The sequence below is a fragment of the Bos taurus genome, chromosome 2, assembly GCF_002263795.3.
Source record: "Bos taurus isolate L1 Dominette 01449 registration number 42190680 breed Hereford chromosome 2, ARS-UCD2.0, whole genome shotgun sequence".
Taxonomy (NCBI): Eukaryota; Metazoa; Chordata; class Mammalia; order Artiodactyla; family Bovidae; genus Bos; species Bos taurus.
The window spans coordinates 26,710,091-26,733,824 of NC_037329.1; the positions used below are offsets into that span (position 1 = coordinate 26,710,091).

The 23,734-nt window shown below is 36.7% G+C and overlaps 1 protein-coding gene and 1 non-coding gene across 5 annotated transcripts in view; both read left to right on the forward strand.

The window, feature by feature from the left end:
* The window catches only part of FASTKD1 (FAST kinase domains 1), a 36,635-nt gene extending 15,800 nt beyond the window's left edge, over positions 1–20,835 (forward strand). For 3 of the 4 annotated variants that reach the window (XM_005202328.5, XM_005202327.5, XM_059874384.1), the window contains 9 exons: positions 235–366; positions 5,094–5,580; positions 6,991–7,105; positions 11,836–11,964; positions 12,661–12,792; positions 13,159–13,272; positions 17,490–17,628; positions 19,295–19,409; positions 19,956–20,835. In XM_005202328.5, coding sequence (XP_005202385.1) covers positions 235–366; positions 5,094–5,580; positions 6,991–7,105; positions 11,836–11,964; positions 12,661–12,792; positions 13,159–13,272; positions 17,490–17,628; positions 19,295–19,409; positions 19,956–20,051 — 1,459 coding nt within the window. In that variant the 3' untranslated portion in view covers positions 20,052–20,835. The remainder of the gene's footprint in view (positions 1–234; positions 367–5,093; positions 5,581–6,990; positions 7,106–11,835; positions 11,965–12,660; positions 12,793–13,158; positions 13,273–17,489; positions 17,629–19,294; positions 19,410–19,955) is intronic. The other variant, NM_001102031.1, reaches the window with a different exon arrangement.
* On the forward strand, positions 3,408–3,514 carry LOC112443678 (small nucleolar RNA U13). The gene has a single exon (XR_003032088.1). It is a non-coding gene; the product is annotated as a small nucleolar RNA U13 (small nucleolar RNA).
* Positions 20,836–23,734: the final 2,899 nt, after the last annotated feature.

Consider the following 23,734-nt stretch of genomic DNA (forward strand, 5'->3'; position numbering starts at 1 on the left):
TTTCATTGCTTTTAAGCATCTCCATTAGAGGACCATCCTGGATTTAAGGAAGAAAAATCATTTTACATTTTTGTCATCATCTTGAGACAGTTCTTCAAGAACAGAAAACCTTGGGTCATTCATTGCTATTTCTTTAGCATAGAGCATGTCTAGCATGAAACAGCTCCTCAGTAAAAGTTTAATAATAGTACATGAGTGAACTGGTTATAATACATGTTTTATCATTCTTTTTAGGATTACTTCAATTCTGCATAAACATTTGGATAACTATAAACCAGTAGAGTTGTTGAGAATAACTCAAGCGTTGATTTTTCTACATTTTCAAAGTAAAGAGCTTTTTGTGAAACTCAGAGAATTACTGCTTAGGTAAGATTAAAATAGATGTGTTTAAGTCTTTCATTGTATAATCTAGCCTGTTTTGTTTAGTTATGTACAAGTTTAGTTTAGTTATATAAAAGTTGTTGGAACTTTTGAAAACAGAAATGGGTAGATTATTATTAAAGTTATGAAGACGCTTATCTTGCTGCCTTGCCATTCTGCCAGTGCTTGTGCTTGATATATTTTCAAATGGAAGTGAGGTCAGTGGGGTGATGAGAGCTCTAGGGCGTGAACACATAAAACCAAGCCATTCTCCTTCCCTGCAGGAATGGAATGACCATCCATGAAAAGATTAGAGCTGCTGAAGAAGGCAAAGCTCCATTTAGGAGTACTCACATTTGTAGGTTTTTAGTCTGCTTACTTACCTGTTTTAAGGAATAATTAAAATGTAATTAATTTATTTTAAAATTTATGTATTTATTTTTGGCTGTGTTGGGTCTTCATTGCTGCCTGGGCTTTTCTCTAATTGAAGTGAATGGGGCTACTCTAGTTGTGGGGCACGGGCTTCATTGCGATGGCTTCTCTTGTTGCTGAGCACAGGTTCTAGACTCACAGACTTCAGTAGCTGTGGCGTGTGGGCTCAGTAGTTGCGGCTCTTGGGCTCTAGAGCACAGGTTCAGTAGTTGTGGCACATGGGCTCAAGTTGCTCCATAGCATGTGGGATCTTCCTGGATCGGGAATCTGACCTGTGTCTCCTGCATTGGCAGGTGGACTCTCTATCATTGAGCTATCCAGGAGGTCCAAGGCATATTAAAATTTAAAATTTTAAAACGAAAATATGTGGTGGCAATGTTAGTAAAGTATTTTCATATGATTTCCCTTTTATAATTAAAAAATTTTTGCATTTCTATGAATATAGCATTCCTGTTTCAACAAAGAAGTTATTCAGTTTTCCATTGATTTTTATTTTACTTTAAGATGGAGTGTTCCAATTAAAAATTTTGACTTTAAAGATCAAAATAATGACTTGAATGAAGTTAAAACCAGATTAATCTTTTTCCCCCTCTGTTTTTCCCATACTAGTTTGATTTCTTACTGTGATTTTTGAAAGACCAGGCATGTGACTTTATGCTGTAATCAAGACTGATATATAATTGAAAATGATTTTTGCTGTAATAAAATGATATGCTATTATGGTTAAGGATTTGAACTGAGGAATAAGAGGTAGCACTTTATCAGGTGAGAATTTAGCATATTAGATATGTTACAAGAAGGTTCACTGTTTTCTTAAATAGGTTTCTTATCAAGGTGATTAAATACAGGATTGTTTCTTCACTCCATATTTATTAATAACATCCACTTTCATATAGCCTCTGAATTAAGAATTTAACATAATTATGCTCTAAATTAGGTATCATAAACTGGCCCAGAGACATGATTTATTTGGTCAGTACAGTGTTTCTTAAAATAGTAAATTATACAATACTATTGGCCTACAGGTATGCTAACAGAAAAGTAAGACAGGAGTGGGAGCATCACAGGAGATTTCACTTTACCGGTAACGTTTTGTTTACTTTATTAAAAAATTTGAAGCAGATATGGCGGTGTTGAAGTTTAGTAATTCCGCATAGCAAGAGCCCTTACATACCTCTGTGCTGCTACTGCTGCTGCTAAGTCACTTCAGTCATGTCCGACTCTGTGCGACCCCATAGACGGCAGCCCACCAGGCTCCCCCATCCCTGGGACTCTCCAGGCAAGAACACTGGAGTGGGTTGCCATTTCCTTCTCCAATGCATGAAAATGAAAAGTGAAAGTGAAGTCGCTCAGTCGTGTCTGATTCTTAGCGACCCCATGGACTGCGGGCCACCAGGGTCCTCCGTCCATGGGATTTTCCAGGCAAGAGTACTGGAGTGGGGTGCCATTGCCTACTCCGACATACCTCTGTATGTACCTCTATTTTAAATGTAACCCTTCCCCCGCTTCAGAGCAGGTTGGTGCGAAGGAATACAATCTAGTTAAAGTAGTTCACATAAATGTTTGTGTGAGTATCTCCTGAAACTATCTGGGGAACCCAGGGAATTCATGTACTGGAATAATATGTTCTTTAAAAAAAAAAAAAAGATGATATATTGAACTATCTACATAAAATAGACATATCCCCTCCTCATGACCCTACTCCCTCCTCTTTGCCCCTACCTACCCCCTTCCCCAGGCTAACTGTTGTCCCTGCTTCTAACTGCATGGACTAGTTTTGCCTGTTTAGTGCCTTGCTTCTTTTGTTTAACATTTTATTTATGAGATTTACCCATGTGTTTGCTATATAGTCTTGTAAGAACGTAACAGGTTTTTTTAAGTCTATTTTAATGTTGATATTTGATTTATTTCCAGTTTTGGCTATTATAAATGCTGCTGTGGTGAACAACCTCATTCGTATCTCTTAGTGAACATATGTGTACATCTCCGTGGGTATTTACGGAGGAGTGTGATTCTTGATTATACATATGTTACTATATGTTCACCTTCAGCAGATCCTGCTCAATAGTTTTCTCTTTTGTCTCTTTTTCTTTAACAGTTTCCCAACTAGGGATTGCACCCGGGCTACAGCAGTGAAACCCGGAATCCTAATCACTAATCCACCAGGGAACTCTAAATAGTTTTCTAAAGTGACTGTACCAGTTTATTTACCACTAGCAAAATGTGAGCATTCCTGTTTCTTGAGATCTTCACCAACTCTTGGTACATTTTTATTTTAGCCATGCTGGTAGATTTGTGGTAGAATGTAAATAAACGCAATTGCATCTGTTGTAAGTTTTGGAATTTTAGGGAACACCATAAGGAAAGCATCAGGTGGAGTCTGGCATGTTTGTGTCTCTTGGAGGTTTATTTTCAGATTAGTATCACAAGATTGGCAAATAATGAGAGTTCCTACCCCCTGGGTCAATTCTGTAAACAAATGCAACTCTTTAGGTCTTTCTTTTCTTTATATAAAATAGCATATTAATTTTTTGTGGTTATAAGAATAAAATACTTATTTAGTACTTATTGAGTACCTACTTTGTGTCAGGCAGTGGGCCAGATATTAAGTGAAAATCATTTTGATTGTAGTTCATAAGCATAGTAATTGGGTGTTCACACTATTGTGTGAGATGTGCTTCCCTCATATCTGTTATGAGGTCAACACGGGACCCATCTCATGTGAAAAAAAAATCATTTTGAAAACAGAAAAAAGTATAAAGAAGAAAATAATCATTTGTAAGCCCTTTCATTTATGGTGAACAGTTTGGTTTATTTGGTTGGTTTATTTGCTTGTGGTATATATCATCTATATGTTTTTTTCATAGCTGAGAATCAGGAACGTACAGTTTTGTGTTCCTCCTCCCACATGCTTAACATTAACAGCATTTTCCTACATCATTTAAAGCTATTTGTAAATATTTTTAGTGATTGGATATTGCCCATTATATGACTGTATCATAATTACCTTAACTATCCCCCTTCCTGGGTATGTAGACTGTTTTCAAATTTTAGCCACATAAAAAAATGTGATGAATAACGTAACATAAAATCTTTGCCTTCATTTTAGATTATTTTCTTAGGCTAGTTTACTAGACAAAGATTGATCATGTCAAATGATGTAATTACTTTTAAAGTTCTTAAGCTATACTGCTAAATTACTTTCCAAAAAGGTTGCACCAACTTTTTAAATTTACTATTAGTGAATGAGAAAATCTGCATCAATATACCCTTGCTAGCCTTGAATATCATCATTATTTTAATATGCTAACTTAATATGTTTAAAAGTAAATCTGTTTTCTTTTAATTTATATTTGATTATCTCTTCCAGTACTTCTAAACTTAAAAGATGGTTTAAAAGCTCCCAGTTTTTAATTTGTATTTTAACAACTGCTGTCCTGGTGGTGGGTGTCTAAGCATAGGGATTTGGGAAAGGAGAAGAGAAGGGACTGTATGCTCTGTGTTTGTCTTTTTTGTCTGTTTTTTTTTTTAAGGTTGGGCTTCTTATGTTGCAGAAGAAGGGGATCACTGTTATTGAGTGGTTACTCTTTGCCTGTTCTAGATCATACCAGCTTCTGACAGGTCATATCCAGAAATTCAGTCCAAATTCTGTCTCTCGCAACAACCCTGCAGACATTTTTCTAATGTTGACCTTTTGTTTGTCAGGGACTATGGTTTTATTTTTGCATAAAAAATGAGGATATGCTTTAGAACATCTTAAGGCTTCCCTTAGTAAGCCTTTATAAAACTTGTCATCTTTGAATTTATCTAACCCTTTTTATTGATTTTATTTTCATTTAGTTTTAGCTGTTCTGGGTCTTTGTTGCTGTGCAGGCTTTTCTCTAGTTGTGGCAAGCAGGGGCTACTCTAGTTGTGGTACCTGGGCTTCTCATTGCTGTGGCTTCTCTTGTGGAGCATGGGCTTTAAGGGTGCAAGGGCTTTCGTATTTGCGGCATGTGGGCTCAGCAGTTGAGGCTCCCAGGCTCTAGAGCACAGGGTCAGTAGTCGTAGCATACAGGCTTAGTTGATCCAGGCATGTGGGATCTTCTGGACTAGGGATCGAACTCATGTCCTTCATTGGCAGGCGGATTCTTTACCACTGAGCACCAGGGAAGCCCCTAACCCTTTTCAAATTATATTTTAAAACTGTCACACCTATTAAGTGTAATAATAATTATATATTCACGTTTTAATTCTTACAACTAAGTTTTGTTGCTGATAGATTCATTCTGTTCTTTTTATTTTTCCTTCTTTCTTTGTAGTTATTTGAAAGTCAGTGTCATACCTAGTGAGATTTCCATCCTGGTCTATGCTCTTTCGATGCTTCCTTCTGCTCACCTGGACGAAGTGAGGATGTCTCAGATTGAAGCAGTTTTGCCACAGTGTGACCTATATGACCTGAATATTTTTGCAACATCTGTTTTAAGATGTATTCAGTATGATCACGTGTATCTGAATAATATTCCTGCGAAACAGTTGAAAGTACTTCAAAAATTAGATCACTATGGTCATCAGAGACTACAAGAATGTAAAAGTTTGAATCTGTTATGGGAAGAAGTTAAATCTTTAAAAGGAGACTGGTTTGCTGATTCACTTCTTGAAGAAACAGTTGTTACCTTACAGCGTCTGATGGATGAAATGAATTACATCAATGTTGCAGGGATTGCATCTTTCATTTCTAGAACCAACTACCTCAGTACTTCACTACTTGATAAGATAGCCTCAGTGGTCCTTCAACAGATTGAAAAGGTGAAATTGAAATGTTGCATATTATTGTCTACTTCTAGAACCATAAATGTTTATAATAAGTGCTTGAAGAACTTGACTGGAATTTGAAGTTTAAAAATTAAGCTCTAGTTTCTGGTAAATAATAATAGTTGTGTTAGGATAATGGAGATGTATGATTTTTGCTTTCTTTTTCTTATTTTCTATAATCCTATGATACTTTTACTATTTAAAACTATTCAAAAGAGTAAGATAAATGTGAAAACTGAGAAAATTGTAGGTCTTCACTGACTTTCAGTTCAGTTCAGTTCAGTCACTCAGTCATGTCCAACTCTTTGCAACCCCATGAGTCGCAGCACGCCAGACCTCCCTGTCCATCACCAACTCCCAGAGTTCACTCAGACTCATGTCCATCAAGTCAGTGTTGCCATCCAGCCATCTCATCCTCTGTCATCCCCTTCTCCTCCTGCCCCCACTCCCTCCCAGCATCAGAGTCTAGAATAATTGAATTGTCACTGTGTGTCTTCTTACAGTTTTATTTCTGGAACTTGTAAAATGCTGTTTGTTTTTTTTTTTTTTAGTTAATTTATTTATTTTTGGCTGTGCTGGGTCTTAGTTGCTCCATGGGCTTTTCTCTAGTTAGGGACTACTCTCTAGTTGCGAGGTATGGGCTTCTCATTGCAGTGGCTTCTCTTGTTGCTTGGAGCCCAAGCTCTGGAGCACAGGCTCAGTAGTTGTGGCACATGGGCTTAGTTTTCCCATGGCATGTGGGATCTTCCCAGGCCAGGGATGGAACCCGTGTCTCCTGCTTTGGCAGACGAATTCTTTACCGCTGAGCCACCAGGGAAGCCCCAGTGATGCTTTTTGAACTATATGAGAAAATCAATTATATATATCAGAATATGTTTTTACTTAGAAGACAGTGTTTCTAATAAGTAAAAATAAAAGTCTATCTTTTTGCCTAGCATAGTGCCTGCTGTTTATTAAGTATTGGATGAATGAACTTAAAAAAAAGAATGAAAGAAAAATGAAGTCTGATTATTATTATAAATTAGGAAGCTTTCTTATTATATGATGAGTCTATAAAATGCACTTATATCATGGAAATTAGTGATACTATCTTTTTGTCATTTCAATGACTAAGGAATTCTGGAACAGAATTTTATACTTATAAAATCAATTTGTAACTTATCTGATTTATTTTTTTCTACATTAATATTTAGAGTTACTAGAGATTAGTGATGGAATTAAATAGATTATAGCCAGGTAGAGAACTTATTAACAGTGATACATGTGTCATTTAACTGTGGGCATGTTCATTTAACTATAGGCTTGTTTGATAAAGAGTTCTACTTAGGATAATAATTAGGCTAAATTTTGTTTTGTTTTGCTGAGGTTTTTTAAACAGTAATTTTTTTGTTCTATTTTTTACAGATTCATCCTTTTGCAATTCTTGCTATTATTCTTCCATTCAGCACCCTGAACTATGATCCACCTCAAAGGGATGAATTTTTTGGAACTTGCATTCAACACCTTAATTCTTACTTAAGTAGGTATATTGTTTAGTACTACCTGGATGAGGAGGTTGGAGAATACTGTTGCTACTACTCTTAAGACATACCGCTCTTTTAAAGGATAACAAAAATATCCATGAGTTTTATACCTTCAAAAAAATGTTTTGGATCCATTTTTTAAAACTTTTTTATTATGATAAATGTCAAGCTTGCATTAGAAAGTAGAGAATTGAACAAGTAGCACTTATGAACTCACTAGGTAGATTCAGTAATTGTTCACATTTTATCATATTTGCTTTATTGTTTCTCTTGCTCTCATTTTTTCTATGCCATTTCAAAGTAAGTTGTAGGCAATGTGAATCTTTACATCTAATTGCTTAATTGCTTAGACCTCCTAAGAATAATGATCTCCTAAGTCACCACAATACTGTTATCACATAGAGAAAATTAGTTGTCCCTGATATATAATATACGGCTTCCCTGGTAGCTCAGTCAGTAAAGAATCTGCCTGCAATGCAGGAGACAGGGTTGGAAGATCCTTGGATTGGAAGATCCTCTGGAGAAGGAAATGGCAATCTACCCCAATATTCTTGCCTGGGAAATCCCATGGACAGAGGAGCCTGGAGGGCTACTATCTATAGGGTTGCAAAAGAGTCAGACATGACTTAGAGACTAAACAACAACAATATGTAGTATACAATCTATTTTTAAGTCTCCCTCATTATTCCCAAAATACTTTATTTACAGTGATTATTTTGGACACAGGATCCAGTCAAGGTTCACTCATTCCAGTAGGTTATCTCTCTAACATTTTGCCAGATTTGCTCTGTGTGTTTGTGTGTGTGTGTGTTTGTCTGTGTATATGATGAACCATTTGAAGTGCCAGCCCTAAATACTTCAGGTTATAAGGACATTCTCCTATGCAAACACAATGCCAGTATCACACTTAAGAAAACGAACAAGTACCACTTACTACCTAGTATTAGTCACTCAGCCATGTCCAACTCTTGGTGACCCCATAGCCTGCTGTCCATGGAATTCTCCAGGCCAGAATACTGGAGTGGGTAGCCATTCCCTTCTCCAGGGGATCTTCCCAACCCAGAGATCAAACCCGCGTCTCCTGCGTCTACTGCATTGTGGGCAGGTTCTTTACCTTCTAAGCCAGCTGGGAAGCTACTGCCTACTCAATCCATAATAAAAATTTCCCAACTGTCACCAAATTTTCTTTGATAAATTTTTTAAAGAAACTAATGTTGGGCTACATCACTTTCTCCCTATCTTTTTTTCTCTTGATATTTTTTTTGTAAAAGGGGTTGGCCATTTATTATGGGTTGTGCCCCATTCTGGATTTGTTTGAGTGCTTTCTTTTAACTTGCTCCTCCATCATCTGTATCCCTAGTAAACTGGAAGTTAGTTATAGATGCTTGGTTAGATTCAGAGTAAACATTTTCAGCAAAAAATGTTTTGTATGTGGAGCTGTATATCTGATATTTTTATCATTTCTGGAGACATATAACATGTGATTGTTTTTGTCAATTTTAATAGTTTTGTTTTTTTTAATAGAAAACAAATATTTCTTAAGATCCTTTATAGATATTTATTAATTGTCAGAAAGGTTGTTGCTTTGGGACTGATTATTATGTCTCTTTAAAAAGTCTAAATAGTGTTTTAGTACCAGAAAAAAAGTGGAATAGAAATATTCCTTCCTACTACTGGCCTTAGCAGAAGCAGTATGTGAGGACAGCAAAGACAGGAAATTATTTTTTTCTTTTCATTTATTTTGGTCCTGAATTATGTTTGTTTCTATTTGGCCTTAAAGAAAAAGGCTTTATGGGGCTTCTCTTCTCAGACTCATTCTTCTTGCATGTCAGGATAATGTGAGAGTTTAGAGGTGAAATGTCTGGCTCAGTAGTTACTGCTCTTTCAGTCAGTATTCACCAAGTTCTTACTGTCAGGTGGTCGTTAGTCACTGGAGATGTAGGAGGGAGTAAAAACCAGATAGATTTTACTGTCATTGAGTTTACTTTCTGGCGGGGTGAAATTGGTGTACATAATAAGCAAGTTCATAAGGTCCACTGGTGATAAGACTCTAAGAGCACTAGAGCAGGGTAGGCATGGAGGGTGGAGGATAGTGAGGCGGGCCAGATGGAGTAAGGAGACGTCATTGACCATGGATTGAATGAAGTGAGAGAGTGACCCATGCCCAGAGTTGGAGAGGAGCATCCCAGGATAAAGAAAAGCAAGTGCAAAGGGCCGTGAGGTGAGAACATGCTTGGTTTCTTTTTAGGAACAGCAGATTCAGTGTGGCAGGAATGGAATGAGGGAGACCAAGTTGATAGGAGAAGAAACTGGCTTTCCTCAGAACTTTTTGCTGTGCCTGGAGAGTAAGAAATAGTCATTCTGTTATCCAAGCAACAAATACTTAACTGAGAGCTTCTGTGTCCAGCATAAGATGTTAGGCTCTATTTTATGGTATGTTTCTCTAGGCATATAGACCTCTAGTCAGGCTGTGTGAGACAGTATAAATATATTAATGATGTCAGTATGATGTTCGTGGACATTGGTATATTTTTTGTAGGATCTTTGTGCCAGATAGTATCTGACCTATTTTTGTGTCTTTAATAGACAAGTAAAGTGCGACTGTGACATGTGTGTGTTTATTCATGTACAGATGTATGCATGTGTGGCATTCATATATACTCCCCTTTTAGTCATAGAACTATGTATAGCAAGATGAGACTTGAAATTGAAAGATGAGACTTTGCATATGCTTTCTTGGTTGTTCAGTTGTGTGTCAACAACCAGAGGGAAATGAAAATACATTCTTTTTTTTGTTTTTCTTCAAATAAGGGATATAAGAGATGAGAGTCTGAGAAGTACAGCTTTGATTTTTGAAGACTTTACTGTGAAAATGATTGCAAAATTCTTGGAGACCTAAAGCAGAATTTTAAGTAATTTATGGAATGATACTTTTCTTTATTTTAAAGAAACATTCGTTTTGACAGATCAGTTTTGCTGGTAGATCATCACGTAACCTTGTTTGTGACTTGATCTTGCTTTATTAAATAGCCTCAGGAAAACAATTGGAAGATTTAACATCTTTTTTTTGTCCTTTGTAAGAACATTTGCTGCTAAAGGTGCATTTTAGGTGATCCCTTCCCTCTCATCAGAAATGTCTTTTGGCAGAGAAAGACAAATATCAATATCAAAGACAAATATCACCTGTGATATCACTTATATGGGTAATCTAAAGTATCATACAAATGAACATATTGACAAAACAGGAACAGACTCGTGACATAGAAAACAAACTTACGGTTGGTTACCAAAGGGGAAAGAGGTGGGAGGGATAAATTAGGAATTTAGGATTAGTGGATAAAAACTACTATATATAAAGTATATAAACAAATTCCTACCATATAGCACAGGGAACTGTATTCAGTGTATTGTAATGAACTATAATGGAAAAGGGTATGAAAGAAGAGAATATATGTATATAATCTCTTTTTTTAATATATATATATATAACAATCCCTGTGCTGTACCTCAGAAACTAACACAACATTGTAAATGAACTATACTCCAATAAAAAATTTAAAAAAAAGAAAGAGAGAAAGGAAATTCCTCTTGGATAAAGCAAATCAGGTAAATAACTGCAAGCCTTGTCCTCTGGGATACACAGTGTGGTGCTGGCTGACCGGTCATGGAGGAGGTACTAGATGAGACTGATCTTCATACATGTCTGTCCTCAGCCTGGGGGTCTGAGAGCCCTAGAAAGCAGCATAGCCCAGTGGTTCAGACTCCAGAGATGGACTCTCCTAAGTTAAATCTCACCCTCCACTAGTCAATCATGCTGAGGCACATCATTAAACTTCTCTGTGCTTCAGTACAGTTGGTTTATAAAGTGGAGATAATAAGCATTCCTGTTATACACTAAAGTGAGGTTTTAAATGAGGTAGTATTTATAAAGTGCTTAGAATGATTCTCCACACAGTCTGAGCAATATTATCAGTATATAGAGAATGGTGGCCTTTCTTATTTTTACATACTTTACTGACCTTTTGTTTCTTTTTTTTTTCCCCATTATATATAGGAGTTTTTATTGAAAAACAAAACCAAAAACAAACACGTGTACTTGAACATCAAAAGTTACTGTTAATCACAGAAACAGACATCTCAAGTTAGTGATTTTAGTGCTTTTCTATGTGTGATAAAATACAAGAGTCTGGGCTCACTGAAATTTTTCCTCTGATGTGAATCTTAGCTACCTAGGGCCAGTGTCCGGTTTTTCTTCATCCTGAATTCCCCTCCGGGTGCACCGTTGTAGGTGGTTGCAGTGGCTGATGCCTTGGTAGTATGACCTTTTGTTTCCAGTCTTTCTCTTTTCAAGGCAATTTAAAGACTTTTATTGGAAGTATAATAATAATGAAGACATGTTCATACATCAGTTATATATATATATACGCACACATATATACACAGTATATGTGGATTTATAGAAATTGAATCATGTAAGAAATCAGTACCCAGATCAAAAAAATAGAATATTATCAAGAGCATGGTAACCTTCCTGGCTTTCGTTTTTGTTCTTCCCCCACCCAAAGGTAACCACTTTACTACCATCCTTACTTGTGAGTATAGATTAATTTTGTCAAGGCTGTGTTCGTATCATTTTTTAAAAACCTGGTTTTACTGAATAAAGTATGTATTTACATGTATGTGAAGCAGCTGTACATTAAAAATTTTTTTTGTAATTTTGTTTTAGGTGTATTGGATCCTCTCGTGTTAGTGTTTCTTGGTTACTCTTTGGCCACGCTTCAGTATTTTCCCGAAGACCTATTGAAGGCAATTTTTAACATCAAATTCTTAGCTAGATTAGATTCTCAACTTGAACGTATGTATCAACAATTTAATTTAATACATTATCACTTATATTTAAATCCAAGTTTCAGCTCTGCCTACCTACTTAAGCATTTAAATGTTCATACTGATTTTTTTTTATTATTGTAGAATATAGAACAGTATAAAATAGAAAATGAAAGATTATTCATAATCTTACCACCAAGTGAAACTGCCATTTTTAATATTTTAGAATGTTTCTTTTATGTCTCCTGACTTCATATATATATGTTGATATATCTATATGTTTTAAGACAAAATTTGAATTATATATATATTGACTTTTGTCTGTTGCCTTTTATCATTGAACTATATTTTGAAAGATTTTCCATGCCATTACATTTTTTTTTGATGTCATTAGTTTGTTTTTTGTTTATAGAATCTGACATTGTCCTCATCTTTGTTTCCTTAGGATAAGTTGCTAAACGTGGAATATTAGGTCAATGAATATTCTTTGGCAGTATTTTTAAAAATATGGTTTTAACATTCATAATTAGGGAGAACAGCATAGATGTTGGTCCTAATGATCACATTGAGTGTAATAATTTAAAAATATAGAACATGTATATACAAATGAAATGAGTTTATAATATGAAAATAAAAGTTACAGTCATTAATGGGATAAATGAGTGTGAAAAATGAATTGTCTTTGCTGAGTTCAAAGTCTATTAATGTATTTTTTAAATTTCAGTTATATATTCGTCTCTAAATATGAAGATCCAATTTCGTCTTATGGAATTAAATAGAGCAGTCTGCTTGGAATGTCCTGAATATCAGATTCCGTGGTTTCATGACCGCTTCTGTCAACAACACTATAATAAAGGTTTGAGTTTTCTTTGGGTCAGAAAGTAAAGTTTAATTCTAAAGCACATTATTAGGTAGTGCACGGTTTTTATTGTTGAACCTATCATGACACCAGAATTCCAAGAGTGCCATAACTTGTTTAATGGAAACATTTTGTAGATGAAATTTGTGTTATAAAAATTTCTTAATATTTAGGACACTAAACCTCTTTTGGGAGAGAGCCAAAGAACTTGTATTGAATTTAATGTCATTGCATATGGTATTATTAGTACAGCAAGGCTCTTGTTGGAAATATTAATCTTTATTTTTTAGTTTGTAGATGTGGAATGATTTTCGTTCAAAAACTGATTATTTTAAGTGAACTAACTGTTTTTATTTCATGAAGATTTTGGCAGCATGAATGGAGCACAACAGCAGATTTATAAAATGTTAGCAGAGGTACTGGGAGGAATCAATTTTGTGAAAGCCTCCGTTCTTACACCTTATTACTACACAGTAGGTAAGTCTTTGGTAGGTTATTAACAACTTTCAGAAAATCAGACTAAATAGAATCATCTCATCAGCTGGAATTTTAAAAATTTAAAAAAGTTATTTCATTATCTTGAAGATTTTCAGAGAATTCCCTGGTAGTCCAGTGGTTAGGACTTTGTGCTTCCACTTGTAGGGAGCATAGGTTTGATCTGGGCTGGAGGAAGCAGAAGCTGGAATCAGGACTGCCAGGAGAAATACCAGTAACCTCATATATGCAGATGACACCACCCTTAATGGCAGGAAGTGAAGAAGAACTAAAGAGCCCCTTGATGAAAGTGATGGAGGAGAGTGAAAAAGTTGGCTTAAAGCTCAACATTCAGAAAACTAAGATCATAGCATCCAGTCTCATCACTTTATGGCAAATAGATGGGGAAACAGTGGAAACAGTGGCTGACTTTATTTTTCTGGGCTCCAGAATCACTGCGGATGGTGATTGCAGCCATGAAATTAAAAGACGCTTACTCCTTGGAAGGAAAGTTATGACCAGCCTAGATAGCATATTCAAAAGCAGAGACATTACTTTTCCAACTAAGGTCCATCTAGTCAAGGCTATGGTTTTTCCTGTGGTCATGTATGGATGTGAGAGTTGGACTGTGAAGAAAGCTGAGCGCCGAACAATTAATGCTTTTAAACTGTGGTGTTGGAGAAGACTCTTGAGTCCCTTAGACTGCAAGGAGATCCAACCAGTCCATTCTGAAGGAGATCAGTCCTGGGTGTTCGTTGGAAGGACTGATGCTAAAGCTGAACTCCAATACTTTGGCCACCTGTTGCAGAGAGCTGACTCATTTGAAAAGACCCTGATGCTGGGCAAGATTGAGGGCAGAAGGAGAAGGGGATGACAGAGGATGAGAATGTTGGATGGCATCACCGACACAATGGACATGGGTTTGGGTGGACTCCGGGAGTTGGGGACGGACAGGGAGGCCTGGCGTGCTGCGATTCATGGGGTCGCAAAGAGTCAGACACGACTGAGCGACTGAACTGAACTGAACAGGAAACTGGGATTATTATGTCCCAAGCCCATTGTATTGCCAGTTCATATTTGTATTAATACCTTATGTTGTCAAGTAGCTTATTTTTATGTGAAAATATATGTGTCATTAAAAATAAGATTTAATTGGTAATATTTGTAAAGATATGGTATAATTAACACAATTGTATGATTACCATTTAGTACCGTTTAATACAATGGTATGATTATCATTTAGTACCACTTAGTACAATGGTACTAAGATTGGGAAGAAAACACTTACTTATATGATACATAACACATGCTTATAGACAAGGGACAGATAACCTAAAAAAGGAAAACCACCCATGATACAACCACTGTTTGCTTCTGGTGTCTGTTTTTCTCTTTTTGGCTTTTTTTTTTTTTTCATTTTTAATGACATTTGTTTTCTTTCTAAATTTTACAAGGAGTACTTTTTCATGTGTACAAGCAATATGTATCTTAAAAAATTCTGATTTTTTAAAACCAAAATGACTTTTTATAGTATGTGACTTTAAAAGTGAAGTGAAAGTGAAAGTCGCTCAGTCGTGCCTGACTGTGACCCCATGGACTGTAGTAGTAGTCCGTGGAATTCTCCAGGTCAGAATACTGGAGTGGGTAGCCTTTCCCTTCTCCAGGGGATCTTCCCAACCCGGGGATCGAGCCCAGGTCTCCTTCATTGCAGGCAGATTCTTTACCAGCTGAGCCACAGGGAAGCCCAACTTTGTTTATATATTGTGAATATTTTTTCTATGTCAACAAATACACAACATTCTTTTTAGTAACTGTATATATTTCATTGAATGAGTATGCTATAGTTTACTAAGGTTTTTTGCTGCTATGTGCATCTCTCAAACAATGCTGTAATTTCATATAACAACAATAGTAATTAATACACTCACATATTGATTATTATGTTAGACATTATTTATTTTAAAATTTTATTTATTTATTTTTGGCTGTGCTGGGTCTTTGTTGCTGCACGGGCTTTTCTCTAACAGTGGTGAGTGTGGCTACTCTCTAGTTGCGGTGTGTGCGCTTCTTATTGCAGTGGCTTCTCTCGTTGTGAGCACAGGCTCTAGGAACACATGGGCTTGGTAATTGTGGTGCATGGCTTTAGTTGCTCTGTTGCATGTGGGATCTTCCCACACCAGGGATCAAACCAATGTCTCCTGCATTGGCAGGCAGATTCTTTACCACTAAGCTACCAGGCAAGCCCTTAAGTGCTTTATATATAATAAGCTTATTATATCCCCTTAAGTTTTGCAAATACTCTTTTTTATAGATGAGGAAACTGAGGCCCAGAGACATTGTTGTTTGCCCAAGGTTATATAGCTGACAAATGGCAAAGCCAGAATGACTTATGCATTCTAGCTCCAGAATTCATTCTCTTAAAAATGAGAAAAGTATATTTCATGTTTCATAATTAACTTGAAGATGCTTCAGTGCCTCAGTTTCCCTTAAGAATAGGTAATTAAATCCACTCTTCCTTTTCATTCCTTGTTTCTTTTTTTCTTGGTTTAAATACTTTTATCATTGTTTTTATTATGGGAAAAATTAAAATACTTATACATAAAATACATATACAAAAATAGAATAGTATACGTATACAAAAATAGAGAGAATAGTATAATGAACCCTCATCCAGCATTAAAAATGATCAATACTCACTAACCAGAATCCCACCTGATCCTTTCCAAACAAATCACAGATAATATATCATTTCAAAAGGTATATCTAAAAGGATATATAACCATAGTGCCATCATTTTCATCTCTACAACTACTCATAATAATTTCTTAATATTATATTGCTTATCAACATTTAACTATCTCCATTATCTTATCTCCATTATCTTGTATATGTTGTATTTTACTGTTTGTTAAAATTGGAATCCAAATTTTACCTTTGGGTAATCTGTCTTTTTAAGTTCTACCTTTCTTTTTTCCTTCTACAGTTTATTTATTGAAAATAAGTTTTTTGTTTTTTCATATTTTGAACTTTTCCAGTTGCAGTTCTGTGATGTCATTCAACATGCTCCTGCATCCCCCATTTTTCCTGTAAACCAATAGTTAGATCTAGAGGTTTGACTAGATTATTCAACCAGGTTAGTTTGGGGACAGTAGGGATGGTTTTTTTTGCCAGCTCTTTCATAAGTGGTATGTGCTTATTGCATCTTATCATAAGACATACAATTCTAGTTGTCTTACTATTATTATATTAAGATTCATCAGTGTGTTTGTAGGTCATCAGTGCCTCCATTAGGAAGTTTGCTCCTTAGCTTGTCACCTAATGATTTTAGCAGCCATTTAAATTATTATCTAAATGCATCATTCGTCAGGGGTAGCAAAGTAATGACACTGTGCATCTATCATTTCTTCTGCATTTATTAGCTGGACTTTGTCTAAAAAGAACTTTCCTATGTCAGCTGTTTAGTTACCCGATGTACAGTTCATACAGGAAAGACAGGATGCTTGCCTGAATCTTTGTCTCTGCTAATTTTCTGATGAGTTGGTTTAGCTTCTCAGACTGTGAACAAGAGATTTAAAAGGATTGAGATAAAACTTCTTAATGTGATTTGGCTTGAAGTGAAGTGAAGTTGCTCAGTCGTGTCCAACTCTTTGTGACCCCATGGACTGTAGCCTACGAGGCTCCTCCATCCATGGGATTTTCCAGGCAAGAGTACTAGAGTGGGTTGCCATTTCCTTCTCCAGGAGATCTTCCCAACCCAGGGGTCAAACCTGGGTTGCATTGCAGGCAGATGCTTTACTGTTTGAGCTACCAAGGAAGCTGTGATTTGGTTTAGTGCAGTGCTAATTATAGCCCTCATGTTAACCAGTAGTTTGGTAATACTTACTGGTTGATTTTTATTGATCAATTTTCAACGAGGTGCTCTTGGATCATATAATAAGTTGGATAGGGACTTCCCCTGGCAGTCCAGTGGTTAAGACTCTGCACTTCCACAGCAGGGAACGTGGATTCTATGCCTGGAGGGGGAACTAAGATCCTGCATGCCACATGGTGTGGCCTAAATAAATAAATAAATGAAAGAAGTTGGATAATTAGAGAGGTACCTCATCATGTTTGTGAGGGTGTGTCTTTATATACATGTGTAAATATTTAAGATATATCTTAAAATTTTACCTATAAGAATTTACCTGATTCATATTGTTGATTCCTGTGCTTCCTTATAGACTTTGAGTGTATCTTGGATAAAAGGAGAAACCCTCTTCCTTATGGAAGCCATAATACAACTTTGGAAAAACTGCCAAAAATACACTTGGAATCAAATACTCAAATACCTGGATCAAGACTGCCACCAGGAGCTGAAAAGTAACTTTCTTTTAGCTTCAGATTTTATTATCTAAATGTTAAATTGGACACAATTTAATGAGTTCAACTATCAAGGATTGTTTATAGTAGAATATACTCCTCATATATGTCACAAATTCTACCTACATACCTTTGCTTTTGTTGTGCTTTCTGCCTGAATCTCCATCCTTCATGTCCAAAGCTGCTGCTGCTGCTGCTAAGTCACTTCAGTCGTGTCCGACTCTGTGCGACCCCACAGACGGCAGCCCACCAGGCTCCCCCATCCCTGGGATTCTCCAGGCAAGAACACTGGAGTGGGTGGCCATTTCCTTCTCCAATGCATGAAAGTGGAAAGTGAAAGTGAAGTCGCTCAGTCCTGTCCTACTCTTAGGGACCCCATGGACTGCAGCCTACAAGGCTCCTCCATCCATGGGATTTTCCAGGCAAGAGTACTGGAGTGGGATGCCATTGCCTTCTCCGGTCCAAAGCTGAGCAGTCTCTAAAGCACTAACCTTCCCACTGTCCTCACTGGAAATAAATAGTATCTTCTTCTTTGGACCTCCCATGCCTCTATACTTTTCTGAAAACCACACAGCTGCTTTGTACACTGAATTACAGTTATGTGCTGTATATCTTATGTTCTTTGTTTGACTATTTGTTGTTATTCAGTTACTCAGTTGTGTCTAACTCTTTGCAACCCCATGGACTGCAGCATGGCAGGCTTCCCTTTCCTACACTATCTCCTGGAGTTTGCTCAAATTCATGTCCATTGAGTCGATGATACCATCCAACCATCTGTCTCATCCTCTGTCACCCTCTTCTCCTCCTGCCCTCAATCTTTCCCTGTATCAGGGTCTTTTCCAGTGGGTCAGCTCTTCACATCAAGTGGCCAAAATACTGGGGCTTCAGCTTCAGCATCAGTCCTTCCAGTGAATATTCAGGACTGATCTCCTTTAGGATGGACTGGTTGGATCTCCTTGCAGTTCAAAGGACTCTCAAGAGTCTTCTTCAGCACCACAGATCAAAAGCATCAATTCTTCAGCACTTAGCCTTCTTTATGGTCCAACTCTCACATCTGTACATGACTGCTGGAAAGATCATAGCTTTGACTAGATGGACTTTTGTCAGCGAAGTGATGTCTCTGCTTTTTAATACATTTGACTATAAGCTGTGTCTTTTTATGTCTCTCACAGTACCTTACATATGGTAGGTGAATAATAAATATATGCAGGACAGAGAAACACAGATGAAAGCATGTAGATACTATAATTTGGTTTAATCTAATGAACAGGATTACCTGTCATTGATAGCACCCCACTCCAGTACTCTTGCCTGGAAAATCCCATGGATGGAGGAGCCTGGTAGGCTGCAGTCCATGGGGTCTTGAAGTCGGACACGACTAAGCGACTTCACTTTCACTTTTCACTTTAATGCATTGGAGAAGGAAATGGCAACCCACTCCAGTGTTCTTGCCTGGAGAATCCCAGAGATGGCGGAGCCTGGTGGGCTGCCATCTATGGGGTCGCACAGAGTCGGACACGACTGAAGCGACTTAGCAGCAGCAGCAGCAGCAGCATACTCAGTTGGCTTATTTAGTTTATAAGGATACACCTTGTTTCTGAAATGTTTGTAATTACTCAGTTTCTCACTTTAATTTCAGAAGTAAATATTTATTTTTCTTATATAGGATCGCTTTGGAATTTTTGGATTCAAGAGCATTTTGTAGAAACATCCCTCATTTAAAAGGAAAATCTGCTATGAAAAAACGACATTTGGAAATTTTGGGCTATCATGTGATTCAGGTATGAAATACTTATATAATTCAGCCTCTAAAAACCCCAGAGACTTTGGTTTTACATGTATCCTCTTTTAAGGTGAAAGTTATAGATTTACCTTTTTTTTAATATTAAGAAAAGCTATATTAAAATATCTCTGAAATAGAATACTCTCCATTTTTTTTTTGAAGAATAGCAAATAAAAATCAGTTTTTAAATTGTCTCTAGACAATCTCTTGATTTTTATATTTATCTTACAATGAAGAGAGGCTCTATGGAGATGGATGGAGTTATAAGAGAAAAAGGCTAGTGTATAAATATAGGACAGTCACATAGGAAAAAGCGTCCATTCTTGCTATTGTAGGAACTAGGAGCATGAAAGCTTTGAGGCAGAAAAGGGTCTTCCAGCTGTTGTCATGAAGGACAACCTTCCAAAAAGTGTTCAAAGGCTATGCTTATGTAAACTAATGTCTTAGGGCCTTACAGCTCTTTTCAGTATTCTTAGAAGCCTTCGCTGATCTTTTTTGTTGTTGCTTTCGAGCTTTCGTTTAGACTACGTTACTTCTTTTACAGATCCCTCATTTCGAATGGAACTCCATGGCACTGTCAACAAGGGATGCTCGGATGGACTATCTGAGAGAACGGATATTTGGAGAAGGCAAATCATGATTGTAGCTTTTACTGAAAATTAGTTGTTATCATGTTGTGTCACATTTGGAGTTAATTTAATTAAGTGGCTTGACTCAATTAAAAAGTAATAATGTAGAACTGACTGATTTCTAGGTCAATTGAATATTAAAATTAACAGACATTTTACAATTGAGTATTTTCTCTACTGTCTAGTTTGGAAACTTTAAAATTCTTAATATAAAAGACATGTAGCTTTTAGGAAACTTAAATAGTTCACTGTTCATTCCTTGAGTGCATACTATGTGCCAAGAACTATTTTATTTTTTATTTTAATTATTTTTTGGTCCAAGAACTATTTTAGATACTGGGTATACTGGAGTTAGTACAGTATACCTTTCATGGGTTGAGTTAAACATAATAAATTAATATAGTTCATTATATCAATATCTTAGATGATATTGAAAACTGTAGAGAAAAATTTGAACCTTGGTTGGGGAGTGATAGGAATATTGTGGGTGGGTATAATTTACATAGGGTAATCTGGGAAAGACTCACTGAGGTGATAATGAGTCAAGACACAAGGAATTATCTGGGAGTGGAGAACTCTAGGCAGAAGGACCAGTAAGTGCAAGTATTCCTGGCATGTTTGAAAATAACAAGGAATCTACCGTGGCTGGAGCACAAGTGGGAGGTGGAGGTTAGAAGTATATGAAAGGGTGAGATTGATAACAGTGTCAAATATATACTACTTCCTGGCTACCCTGAGATAAGAGGTCATTGGAGAGTTCCTAGTAAAGAAATAAAAACTCGTATTTTCACTGGATCACTTTTGCTACTCTGTTTAGCTGATGAGAAAAAAAACTGCAGTGGGGCAACTGTATAAGCAGGGAAATCCATTAAAAGGTGATTGCAGTAATCCAGACAAGAAGTGACTTGAAGAGAGTAGTAGCAGTGGAGGTAACGAGAAATTGTCAGTTTTTTAATGTATTTTGAGGGCACAAGCAACATCACTAGCTCACTGATTGGATAATGAGGTATGAGAGAAAGGAGTCAAAGATAATTCTAAGTTCTTGTCCTGAGCAACTAAAAGCATGCCATTGCCATTGACTGAGATTGGAAGTCTATGAAAAGAGGAAGGAGGGGGTGGGTAGGAGAAGATCATGGGTTTGGTTTTAAACATACAGAGTTTGTGATACCTTTTAAACATCTAAGAGGAGATATCAAGCAGGCAATTCAATAAATGAATTTGGAGGTCATGGGAGTGGTCCAGGCCTTAGTTATAAATTTGTAAGGGACAGCAGTTTTGAATGTGATGAGAGATGATGGAGTCGCTAAAATGTGATTAGAAGAGAGTGTGAATAGAGGAGAGGTCTGAGGATTGAAGTCCTGACTCCCCAACATGAAGTCAAGAAGAGAAAGAGCCAGATGCTGCTGATGGTTCAGGTAAGATGAGGACTGGGCAGTGTCTATTAAATTTAGTAACATGCAAATCATTGTTAGCCTTGAAAAGAGTAGATTTGGTGACGTGGCGGCTATGAAAGCTTGACTGCTTCAAGAAAAAGTGGGAGGAGATAGTTTTCTTACAAATGGAAGCAAAGAAAGGGAGTCATAGCTAAGGTGAAAGTAGACCCATCTTAAAAACTTTTATTTCATTTATTTAAGAACTTTTTATTTATTTATTTTGGGGTCTTCATTGCTGTGAGAGCTTTTCTCTAGTTGCGGTGAGCAGGGGAATACTCTCTAGTTGCAATGCCTGGGCTTCTTATTGCTGTGGCTCCTCTTGTTGTGGAGCACTAGGGCTCCAGGGCACGCAGGCTTCAGTAGTTCTGGCGTACAGGCTTAGTTGCTCTGTGGCATGTGGGATCTTCCCAAACCAGGGATTGAACCTGTGTCTCCTGCAGTGGTGGGTGGATTCTTTACCACTGAGCCACCAGGAGGCCCCCAAAGTAGGCCAATCTTGACCTGGTCTGATCCCATACATTTTGAAGGAATAATGATTTTCTGTCTTATATTTATTTCTTTTTTTTAAATTATTTTTTTATTTTTTTTATATTTATTTCATAACACAGTTACTAAGAGCCTACTGTGTGATAAACTCCCTAACCCTTATTCCAAATATGTGTGCTTAGCAGAAAGCCATATTGTAACTACCCACAGGCTACTTGGTGGGGGTGCAAGTCATTGGCCATCTGAAACTTCATCTTTCAACTCTGTGACCCTCTAAATTCATTCTGTCCCAAAACAAGTTGTTAGCCAGAGTGCCTTGAATCTTAAGCATAGCTTTAGAACATGTGACCTGCGCGTGTTTTGGTCCATTGATATTTAATTTAGGCTTAGTTGAAGTACTTGTTTAAAATATCCAATTACTGTGCATGATTTGAGCTCCAAAATGTGAACTTCACAGGACCTTCTTTGAAAAACAGAATCAGAATTGGAAGCAAATGAAAAATGTCTCCTTGTAACCCATCTCCCTCATTTTGAATTTCCTCATGATGTTCATTTGTGTTTGCTGAAATCCTGTTCTAAGTGCTTGTTATCCACATTCATGAGTGTGTCTTATTTCCCAAGCAAATGATTACAGGAACTAAACCCCCAAGTAGGTTGAAATATCTTACTGTCCAACTTTTAGAATTAAATGATTAAGCTGATGAGGGTTATAAGTGGTTTCCTTTGGATATAAATTAAAACCCAGTTTTTGTATAATTAATATATTCATACATGGAAATCTTGATTAAATGACCCTTAAGGTACCTTTTACTTACTGTTACACATAATCTGACTTTTCGTGTACATCTCTTACTTCCCTTTCCCTAGGCTGCCTGATGCAAATGGTTTTATGTCCTTATATTTCTGTTTGATGATTTTTCTATCTAAATAACTTTGGTTGTTATAAATAAAAGTGTCCCTTTTTTTTTGATTGAGATATATATTCCATAAAATCCAACTTTTTAAAGTATATAGTCAGTTTTTAGTGTACTCAGAAGATTATGCCAACACCACTACCTAATTCTAGAACAGTTATTTATTCTAGAACATCATCCCAAAGCATTGTTTTTACAACTTAATCTCATGTCTACATAGATCAGCACTCTCCCCCACAAAGTAACCACTATCATGCTTTTATAGTAGACTTCCCCTTAGTAATTCTATCAGCACCAGTCATGTTCTTATAGTAAAGACTTTTCATGTTCTTATAGTAAAGACTTCCCTTAGTAATTCTATCAGCACCAGTCATGTTCTTAAAGACTTCCCTTAGTAATTCTATCAGCACCAGTCATGTTCTTATAGTAAAGACTTCCCTTAGTAATTCTATCAGCACCATCCTGTTCTTATAGTAAAGACTTCCCCTTAATAATTCTGTCACCCAAGTTTGCATCTCTAGACATCATAATTCCCTACCCCTACCTTATTTTTCTCTACCTAATCTTTAAAAACATTCTTTTTTTGCATTTTAATTTTTTTGACCACACCATGTAGCATTCAGGAAGATCCTCAACCATGGATCAAACCCCAGACTCCTGCATTGGAAGTGCAGAGTCCTAACCACTGGACTGCCAGGGAAGTCCCTCCTACCCCTGCTTCTAAGTCTGTCTTAATCTATTAGCATCTCTCCTTCTTAACAATTTATCTGCTAAATAACCTGTAATTTCCCACCTTTGGGATTTGCTGATTGTATACTCAGGGTGCAGTTCAATATAGAAAAGTACTCAAGATTATACTTC